Genomic DNA, 10,559 nt, shown 5'->3' with positions numbered 1-10,559 from the left:
GCTGAACATGAGAAGCCTCATGTTGGAATTTGGGGGGGGGGGGTGTCACGGGGTGGGGCAAGTGCCTTTCCCTTTAAGGTGAATTAAGTTAGGTGTTTGTTACCCAGGTGTAGTGCATTAGTAATTTAAAGAATAAAACCTGGGCATGGGTGCCTGAATACACACAGCAGGAGGAAGGGAGGTGGGGGTTAACAGCTTTTATACTGGAAGAAATGCTGAGAGACCTGAAAGATGGTAATTTTAGCCTCTTTTTAGATATGATCTTTTCTTGTTTTTAAGCTACTGTAATTCATGTAAATATGTTATTGGAGCAATTGAAGCTCCCTTAAAGCTATAATAAAAATCTTTTACATGAAAATTGAGTGCAATAATTAACCTAGGACATGTATGTTAATAGGACCTGGGGCTTGGAGTAAGCTAAATAAATAAACATTGCTCTTGGGGGTTTGTGGAGGATGGTGTAGGTGGAGGAGGGTTAAATCCTGGTTGACTTGGGAATCTCCCCTAGTCCTTCCCTACCCCAAGGGTGATGTTTGTGAGGGGGGGGGCAGCATTCAGCAGAGGAGGCAGAAAACAATTCACCAAAATAAAAGGTAGCTGCAAGAAAGTCACCTTTACTACCATCTAGTGGTTTAGAGCTCAATCCTATGCAGGTCTACTCAGAAGTAAGACCCATTAGAGTCCATGGGGCTTACTCCCAGGTAAGTGGGGATGTGACTGCAGCCTCCCAGCCCCACCCTGTGCAGGTCTACTCAGAAGCAAGGCCCAGCAGAGGCAGTGGGGCTTCCAGGTGAGCGTGGACAGCTCAGTGAGGGCGCTGGTTGTGCCGCCTTCCCACTTGCCAGTTTTCGAGGGGACCCGCAGGCCTTTGAGGCTCTTCTCAGGCAGCCTCTTGCCTGGTTCTCCCTGCCGTGGGCAGCGGCAGCGATCAGTTTCAAGTCCGTTTCGGAACAAGCGGGCTCTGAGCAGCGCACTGCTCAGCGACGCCCCCTGCTGGAGCTCTGCTGGGCGTCCGCACTGGAGAGGCGCCGCTCCGCCCGAGCTTCACTTCTTCGCGCAGGCGCACGGAGGGCGAGGCCGCCGTGGCGCAGAGCTGCCGAGCGCCCCATGACGTCGCAGGGAGCGCGCGCGGGGAGTCCCCCGCTGGGGCTGTGCCTGCTGTGCGGTCTCCCGGCGGCGGGCAAGACGACGGCGGCAAGAGCGCTGAGCCGGTCCCTGAAGGAGCGCCGAGGGTGGAGGGGCGTCCTCCTCTCCTACGACGACCTCGTTCCTCCCGAAGCTTTCGGCCGGTGCGAGGCCAGCTCCGCGCGGGAGGCGCCGCAGTCGTCGGTCAGTAGCCTTTCCCCCCACGCCGTGCTCTCTGTCCGGGCGCCCGCTCCTTCGAGGCTCCTGCAGCGCAGCAGCCTCTGCCTTGTCTACAAGTCCGAGCCTTGCATGACTCAGCGGCGTGCGGTCGGTCTGTGGAACTCCTTGCCATGGGATGTGGAGGCGGCATCTGGCCCGCACCTTTAAAAGAGGACTGGACAAGTTTCTGGAGGAAAGATCCATGACGGCTGCGGTTTTCAAATTCGCAGGGAGTTTGAATCCCGCAGTAAGTCTTCGCGGGGGAGGCAGCGGCGCGACCCCCTGGATTAGTGCACTTGCCCAAGCCCCCTGGGAGCCCTGCTGAAGGTCGCGCAGGGCTCCCCGCACCCGGGGGGGGGCTGCAGGGGGCTTGGGCAAGTGCACCAAGCCCCTGCAGCCCCCCTGAGTGGGGCGATCCTGTCTCCTGGCTGCCCCCGCCCCTTCAGGTGCAAAGGAACCAGGAATACCACTGCATTACAGGTTACAAGCCATGATGCGTATGTGCAACCTCCTGATTTCAGAAATGGTCTATGTCAGAATGCCAATGCAAGGGAGGGCAGCAGGAGGCAGGTCTCTTCTTATCTGGTGTGCTCCCCGGGGCATTCGGTGGGCCGCTGTGAGATACAGGAAGCTGGACTAGATGGGCCTATGGCCTGATCCAGTGGGGCTGTTCTTATGTATGTCTACTCAGAAGTAATTCCCACTAGAGTCCATGGAGCTTACTCCCAGTTAAGTGAAGATAGGTCTGCAGCCTTCAAGTCCAAGCTTATGCTTGTCTTCTCAGAAGTAAGTCCCATTAATGTCAGTGGCACTTACTCCCAGGTAAGTGTGGATAAGATTGCAGCCTTAAAGTCCAAGCCTATGCATGTTTACTCAGAAGTAAGTCCCATTATAGTCAATGGGGCTTTCTCCTAGGTAAGTGTGGATAGGATTGCAGTCTTAGGGGCCAGTCCTATCCAACTTAGCAATGCCAGTGCAGCCGCAGCCCCGAGGAAAGGGAACAAGCATACCTTTACCTGGAGGTCGCATCCATGTCTGCCCCCCTACTGCAGGATGCAGCATATGCTCCATTGTCAGCGCTGCACCAGCCTTGGAATATTGGATAGGATTCAGCCCTCATTCAGTTCATTGGGAAGTCCCATTTCACATACCTTGCATTTGAATTCAGGTTCACCATCCAATGCTTTTTCCTTCAGAATTAATGTGACATCTCTCAAGTTTTATAAATGTATTAACAGCAAGTGGTCAGTCCATCTTCCTTGGAAGTATCTTGGCCTGTGCTTTGCTCATTAAATTATTAATAAATGACAAAACTCATCCATTTATTACCTGAAAAATTCTATGATTTAAAAAAATGTTTTAGGTAGGCAAGCTGAAAGTTTTGCAAAATATTTTGTTTTAAGCAAAAATGAACTTCTAAGCAAAGTGAAAAATGTTTATATTGTTAATATGACAGGATTGATATTTGCCCACATATTTTAAAACTCACAATTTTAAAAAAGCTACTGGTAGTTATTATCAGTCTGCATCTTGTCTACTGTTTTGCACCTAAATATTTGCAATTGCTGTGCTTTTGCGGGGTCAAAGGCAAAGAAAGTTGATTATGATTAAATACTATTGAAGTTAATATCACAAGTTAGTATCATTGTTAACTTAAGTTCCATTAATTTGAAAGGGACTTAGTCATGACTTGAGTTTCTTTGGATACAACCTGATAAGACTAGCACAGGGTTCTGTTTTGCAATATTGAAGTGATGGCTATCAGAGTAGGCCTGTCCAGCGCAGCAGTGATTCACAGGTGATAGTTAATTTTCTGCCTGCAGAAGCAAAAAGGAGTCTTTAAAAACATTTCAAAGGCAAATAGATGGCATGAACTTTAGGGTGCAATACTATGCATGTTTACCTGGGAGTAAGTACCACTGAACACAGTGGCACTTCAGAGTAAAAATGCATGGGGTTGCACTTTTAGTGGACCAGAGTCAAGTTTTTGTGACTCTCATCCATGACAGTTTCTACCACAACAAATGTGTTAAAGGTGCCACAAGATTCCTTGTTTTGATTATTATAGAGGAGCACTGCTACCACTCTGAAGTTCAAGTGTGTAGTTGCGCTAACAACATAACTGTGGCGCTCGGTTTCTTGCAGGAAAGTGTGTGGATCATGAGGTGTTTGGTTAAATTAAAGTGATGGGCTTTATTCTGTGGGACAGAAGAAAGAATAGAGTTGATTATTCACCAAAAGGAACTGCAGTGTGCTCAAATGTGAAGCAGATGAGTGCTGTTTATATAACATGATTGCAAATAGCAAAGATTTCGGTTTCAAAGTGTGTTGGGTATCTTGTAATAAAAACATAAATCATTGGTCTTTTTCTTTATAGATGCCTCCTTGGAGATTGTATCGGCGTGAATTATTGTTGTACCTTGAACACTTTCTTCAGACTCTTCTGAAAGGATTAAGTTATTCTCCTCCACCAAACAGAATGGAAAAAACATGGGACAGTTTTGTGTGCTGTTTGAAAGAGCAAGGATTAATATTTCCAGAAGATTCTGCATCTCATCAATATATAATAGATATCACCCTTCTCAGTCCAATCTATTTTATTTTAGATGACAATTTTTATTATCGGAGTATGAGATATGAAGTGTACCAGTTAGCTCGACAATGTAAGTTTGATTTTATGTTTTAAACTGGTAGCTCTGTCTGATAGTGGTACAAACCATGTCTTTGAAATGTCATGGTTAAAAGAGGTTCCTTTCTTTGATGAACAGAATAGAATCTTAGTGTGCATCCTTAGAAGCACATGTGGAAATAAGGTAGAATTTTGTGCGAGTCCTCATGTGGTTTTATAACCATACACTAAACAAATTGCACAACACTGTAGTGCTGGCAATTTTATGCATGGCAGCTTGTGAAACATATTGTAAGCACAAAGTAAGTCCAGATTCCATTCAGATTTTTTGCATGTGTGATTTTTAATTTATTCCATTCAATTCATTCAGATTTTTTGCATTCCATTCCCCTTGCACAAATGGAACTTAGCATGCAACTGTTTGGCTCTAAATCACTTGCAGTTCTTTATGACTCCTATCCATCCCAAAGGTATACTCTAATACCATGGTAAAATCAGTTACTAGCCACTGGCATAGGACCTCCAGCAGTTGCTTCTAGAGCAGTGATGAATCTGGGTAGAATTGCTCTGTTCAGATATTGGTGTCTGCCAACTTGATCCTAGAAATGGCTGTTGCTCATACCATAACACACTGAACCAGGCTGAAAGCAGTTGTTGAATATTAGGGTTGTATTGACCAAAAAGCCCTCCTTCCCCCACTCAACTGGGCAGCAGATTTAAAAATATATATATTTCAAGTACAAGTACTCTCAAAAATGGCAGGTGGTGAAGGCATCATCTTAAATTCCCCTTGGACACACAGAAGAGAACATTCTTTTCTGGGATTATGCACGCCACACATATGCATCATTTAAATATAAAAGAAGCATGCTTATCCTTATGCAAAATTATTGTTTTACATGTAAGTGTATTTCAGTGATTTAATCAATTTAAATTGATCTGCTAACATTTCTTTAACCGAATGACAACTTTGTCCCATATTTATTTATTCCCTGCTCTTATCTTGTGTACAGCTTACAATTCTATTTTAAAATGCTCAGAAGAAGGAGCTTCAATAACAATAAAATAGCAGGCTAGCAAACTAAACAAGGCCTTGCCTAGGCAAGGTTAAGGTTCTCTGAGAGCAATCTTATGTATATCTTCTCAGATGTAAGTCCCATTGTGTTCTATGGGGCTTAATCCTAGGAAAGTATGTATAGGATTGCAGCCTTAAGCAAGAGCATTTTCAGGGTGTAATGGAATGAGAGTATCTTGAGGCTAAGGTAGATCTGGGAGTTCCACAACCTGTTGTCTAAGAGTCGCAAAGCAGACTTTGTTGCATAGCTGTCTTTATAATACTCAGCTCTGCACTATTTCGCTTATTTGATTTCTTTATAATAAAATGGTGATGTGCAAGGCTTTAGATGTATGTGGCTTATCTGTGTTATATGGTGCCTTCAAAAAAGTTGTGATGAATTTAAAATGACTGATGCAGAAATCTTTTGCTGTTCTTCTAGATACGCTGGGCTTCTGTCAATTGTTTCTAGATTGTCAGGTTGAGGTCTGTTTAGAGAGAAATTCTCAGAGGACTCAGCCACTACCTGAAGAAACCATCTACACAATGAGACAGAAAATAGAAGTTCCAAGTCCAGAGAAATACGCATGGGAGCAGAATAGTATCATTCTGAAGAGTATGGAAGATGCTTTTGAAGATAAGTATGTAGTCAAATCAGAGTAGTCCTTTGTGTTTGATGAATCAAGGCCATATAGAAGTTCTGTGTGCATACCAGAGTTCATGTCAAGCTCAAGAGCCGGGGGGGGGGGGGAGTCATGTCAGAAAAAAGGAGCCAAGAGTGCACAGCAGGAGGTACTGTTACATGCCCCATGAACTGAGTTGTGTTACTAAACCATTTCTGAGCAGGGGAAATATAAGATGGTGACTGAATTGTAATTTGAACTGAAGTATTCTCTTCCAGTTCCATGCTATCCTTTAGTGGTGAAATCATGACTCCATTGGTATCGGTGAATCTTTGCCTAGACCCCAGCAGTGAACAAATGTTCCATCTTTAGCTTTAAGTTGATGAAGTTTAAGTACATGTGTACTTCCTGTTTAATTTTTTTAACCTTTACATTTGTTTGCCCCCCCCCTTCAGTCTTCAGGTGTTCAGTTTATTGTCTACTGCTTTGGAAAATCCAGTGAAACCACTAGAAGACAATACAGAACTAAAGGTAAGACAGACTCATTATCTATCTAATAAGTGTTCTTCTGTTAAGTTGCAGTGTACAGGCCTCAGGTGCAACTTGAGGGTGGTGAATCCATCAGTTCCCTGGAAAAGCGCTTTTGCTTATGCAAGATGCCACACTTGGTTGTCTCTTCTCACTATAGCCTCTCCCTACCACATTGCATATTAGTCTAGGGGCCCCCTCAACCCTTGTGAGCACCTTTTGGGGAAGAGGTACACCAGGAAAGCAATATTGCACAAAAAGAATTCCTCATACATTTCTTGGATCCAGTATGAGGATTAAAATGCGGTACATGGCACACGTGGTGAAAAAAGTCAAAGAGACTTGGAGACTCGCTTTCTACTGAGAAATCTAAGGCTGATTATTCTGTTTTCACCCTCAAGGTGTGAATTGTGCTGTGGAGACAATTGGTATAATAACTCTGAGAACCACCCGAATGGCAGGGTCCTGTTGTCAGAAATGGAAGATAAATACTAATACAAGCCTTCCATAGCAGGCAAAGAGAAAGCCTTGCCCACTTTCACAGCACTCACTGAATCATAGATGTAGTTTTCTTTTTTATTCATTTTTGCCCAACCCACAGGTGTACACATTTTATCCCTGTTGCATATATGCAATGTTGGGCATAAATATTTTAAACAGGTGCATTATTGGTACTAACTTGCTGATGTAATGCTGTGAAACAAATATTTACTCTGCCTGTGACATGCTCAAGGCTGCTGGTATCTAGGCCCAGTATTTGGTCCATTAGACCACACTCTCTATATTGTATTATAAAATCTATATCATGGGATTTACTTCAATTGCTAATTTGAAGGCCGGGCAGTATAGCTTGAGAGTGCTGTGGAATGTCGTCTTGGCTTTTCTACAATGTCTCGGGAGCTTCAGTGGAGATATAACGCTAAGGCCCAAATCCTAACCAACTTTCCAGCACTGGCTTAGCTGTGCCAATGGGGCATGTGCTGCATCCTGAAGTTGAGTGGCACTCATGGAGGCCTTCTCAAGGTAAGGGAATGTTTGTTCCACTACCTTGGAGCTGCATTGCCCTTACCTCAGTGCTGGAAAGTTGGTTAGGATTGTGCCCTAAATTGCTTTTCTCCTTGGCCTTTTGCCATAGTTCTGCTCTGGTGACAATCTAGCTCTGAAATGGCAAAAGAGAGAACTACTTTATATCATTAGTAATGATATGGTTTTTTTCTATGGGGCAAGACAATTAGCAAACATTCCAAATTCTGGATATTATCCAGGGTTATTTTGCCTCCCAAGCAAGCTATACTAAGTGCTACCCATCCATTTTTGTTGTCTTCTGATGGTTCATGTCTATCAAAATATAACTTTTGTTGATCTTGGCTAGGAGAGGGATCGGAATATCTGTGCAACCAGTTTTCTTCATCAAGCTGACCAAGCTGTCAGGCGAGTGGTCTCTCAGACAATGAAGAGTGCTAAAGGTATGCCCAGCAAGGCCTTGTTTCTGTTTTCTGAAAATAGTTTAACTACTGCTTGGCATAGATTTACATTTCAAAGAAGCACTTCTGCAATGTGATAAACCATTGGGTTGGCTCCAGAGAAGCAGAACTGGAAAGACTTTCATGCTCCCTCCTCCCCTTCAGTTCCCTGGACACCTTAAAAAGCTGAATCCTCAAGAGTGTGTTGGGGTCGCAGGAGTCTGCAGTGGGAAAGGCAGTGAAAGTTCCCATGCATAAACTTTCTCACCCTTAATTTATAGAATGTACACATACTTTAAAGTGTCAAATTTGTTATACTATATTTCACACATATACTGCATATGATGTACATAGAAGCAGTTGCTTGACTCAATTGCAGCGCTTTCCTAACAAGCCAGTGGACCTGTGCTGTATCCAGCGCAAGTTTGGGGCTGGCTGTGTCTTGGTCCAAAGCAAGGGGAAATTTCCCTTTACCCAGGTGCAGCCTCAGCAGCCCCAATGGGTCTACTTGGATCTGCTCTACCTAAGGAGGTGGCACAAATCAGAGCAGCTGGCAGCTGTCCTGGGCTGCCCTGGAATGGGGTTAGGATCTGGCATAAGTGCTGGATCCTGGCCCCACCTGGCCACTCACAGGCCTGCCCTCCCTGCCCTGAAACACCTCCCCCATCTCCTCCCCCTCCTCTCAATGGCCCTGCACCGGCCAAGCTCAGCCAGCACAAACTTACCAGGCTTCATGCAATGGAGGTTGGATGCAGTCTCCCTGGGCCAGCACACGTCCTTGTGCTGGCCCAGCTGACTCCAGAGTGGGCGCAAATGTGCTTTACAACATGTTTGTGATCCTCCTGTCCTGGTGCAAGGGACATGTGCTGGCCCAACAAGCACTTAGAATTATGCTCTTAATCAATTAGATCAAGTGCTTGAAATTTTCCCCACTGGCATCTATAAACCACTGATGTTGACCATGGGATCTGCAGGCATCCACCAACATGTATGCTCAGATGACTCCACCTCTCTTCAGTTGCTTCCCTTAGATGTTGGATATTTTTTACAATGATGTATGTATGAGTTAGAGCTCATTAGTATACATTTTTTGAGACTTTTTGTATTTGCAGCACTTTGTGCATAGATAAGGAACTGTGTGCAGATGGAGCTCTTTGAGAAAGATTTCTCTTTAGTATCCCACTTCCAAAGACGTTAGCAACTGATCAGTTTTAAATCACTGTCTGCACCCACCCATGTTTTCTTTCACAAGCTGACCCCACCTCCTTTTTTAAAAAGGATACTGAAGTTAAATTAGTTATTTTTTTGCTTGTTTCCATAGAGAAAAATTTTAACCCTCATATGATGAAGACCTTGGCAGAAGAACTAAATAAGCAGAAAGTGGAATTCTTGGAAGAATTGAGACAGAAGGCAAATGAGAAAAATCTATGTTGCCCACAAAATAATAAATTTGATATAAATATAATGTCTTTATTCAGCCAACAGGCAGAGGATATTTTTAAAAAATATGTTACATAGATAAAAATATTTGTTTTTTAATAGAGAATGGGATATAAAGCAGTGATCATGCACTTGACATAAATACGTAGTCAAGCTATGTCATAGTCAGTTTTCATGCACGGTGCCTAATGCTCCCTTAGAATGCAAAGCAGTTGTATGTGTCAAATGAAATCAGTTCAGTTTGAGGCATAAGCTATTTCCTGCTTGTAGATTGAACTCTAGGGCTTTCCATGCTAGCCACCTGTACAAAAAAAAACTTGCTCAAATATTTCGTACTGCATTGAAGAAGGTGAGCAGAAGCTCTCAACACCAACATGATCAAAGGAAGGCGGGGAAAGAGAAAAATCAACAGTGCTAAGGAGGTCCAAGGTAAAATTTGGCTAATGGATCATCGCAATGATTAGGATTGTGCTTCATCATCTTTCTTAAGGGGTGGCATATATGTTTCCCTTATATGATTTCTCTGTACTTCTGACTTGAGTATCGCAAAGTGAAACGTACTGAAATTTTTAAAAAGGTCTAAGAACATATGGAAACTCTGCTTTCATATATGTAGTTCTCATATTTGTATGCCCTGCTTTATCACAAAGATAAAAATCACTTTTTTTAAAGTATGTAAAGGTAACTACTATTGATATATTTTCTGTTGGGCAGAATTTCACTATCACTGTTGGTAGTCACACACAAATCTGAAAATCTTTGTATTTTGGACAGTCTGAGTCCTGCTTTTTATCCTGATTTAGGATTATGGTTATGTTTATGTATTTCCTAAGGTGAAAAGTAATAATTCTAAAGGCTTGATAAATTAATCCCACACAGTAATAGACTAATACGGAGTAATCCTAGCTGTTTAGTCTATTACCTACCATTAAAAGGGCATTTATTTATTTATTATATAGCCTATCTTTCTCCCACAGAAGGGAGTGAAGGTGGATTAAAAGCAATACTTTTCACCTTTGTGATTTATTTCTCCATGGTGCTGGAATTGTTAAGCACTTAAGAGATACCTAGGACCAAGTGACTCTGAGATCACTTTGCACAATGATGGCTTGTAATAATTTTCAATAAATATTTCTGATAATCTGAATTTTTACATCTCTAAATAAATGAATACCAATCTGTTTGTAAACAAAGAGATGCACCTATGAACCTGAAAGAATATGTGCCTTAAATATTTATATAGCCTCTTAATTTTTATTTTTTTCTCAGGTCATCTTAACTGGAGAATTTGTTACTAGAGAAGTTTATATACAGTATACTCAAAAATAAATCAAAAGCTACAGCCTTGTATGTGGAATTTTGAAAAGTGGGAAGATGGGTGGGGAAGAGTAATTGCAGTATGTAACTTCACTGCTGCTATGAACAGTCATCAGGGCCTAGAAGTCATTTGCTGAATAAGTTACATATTAACTAAGCAA

At 42.8% G+C, this 10,559-nt stretch overlaps 1 protein-coding gene across 2 annotated transcripts; it reads left to right on the top strand.

The window, feature by feature from the left end:
* Window positions 1-1,092: 1,092 nt before the first annotated feature.
* On the top strand, window positions 1,093-10,416 carry PSTK (phosphoseryl-tRNA kinase). Of its 2 annotated transcripts, none has more exons than XM_066620856.1 (6): window positions 1,093-1,329; window positions 3,722-4,007; window positions 5,470-5,668; window positions 6,106-6,181; window positions 7,551-7,644; window positions 8,963-10,416. In XM_066620856.1, exons 1-6 carry the CDS (start codon window positions 1,108-1,110, stop codon window positions 9,157-9,159), a joined length of 1,074 nt encoding a protein of 357 aa, XP_066476953.1. In that variant the 5' UTR covers window positions 1,093-1,107; the 3' UTR covers window positions 9,160-10,416. The 2 variants fall into 2 exon arrangements, with proteins under 2 accessions (XP_066476953.1, XP_066476954.1); XM_066620857.1 differs by lacking the exon at window positions 1,093-1,329 and adding an exon at window positions 1,343-1,591.
* Window positions 10,417-10,559: the final 143 nt, after the last annotated feature.

This window comes from Tiliqua scincoides, chromosome 3 (genome assembly GCF_035046505.1).
Source record: "Tiliqua scincoides isolate rTilSci1 chromosome 3, rTilSci1.hap2, whole genome shotgun sequence".
Lineage (NCBI taxonomy): Eukaryota > Metazoa > Chordata > Lepidosauria > Squamata > Scincidae > Tiliqua > Tiliqua scincoides.
This window is presented reverse-complemented; position numbering and strand designations above follow the sequence as displayed.

Excerpts from the sequence above, each read along its gene's own strand:
- PSTK (XM_066620856.1), top strand. The coding sequence starts at position 1,108 with ATGACGTCGCAGGGAGCGCGCGCGGGGAGTCCCCCGCTGGGGCTGTGC. Across the intron at positions 1,330-3,721 it reads GGGAGGCGCCGCAGTCGTCG|ATGCCTCCTTGGAGATTGTA; the intron begins GTCAGTAGCCTT and ends TTTTCTTTATAG. Across the intron at positions 5,669-6,105 it reads GAAGATGCTTTTGAAGATAA|TCTTCAGGTGTTCAGTTTAT; the intron begins GTATGTAGTCAA and ends CCCCCCCTTCAG.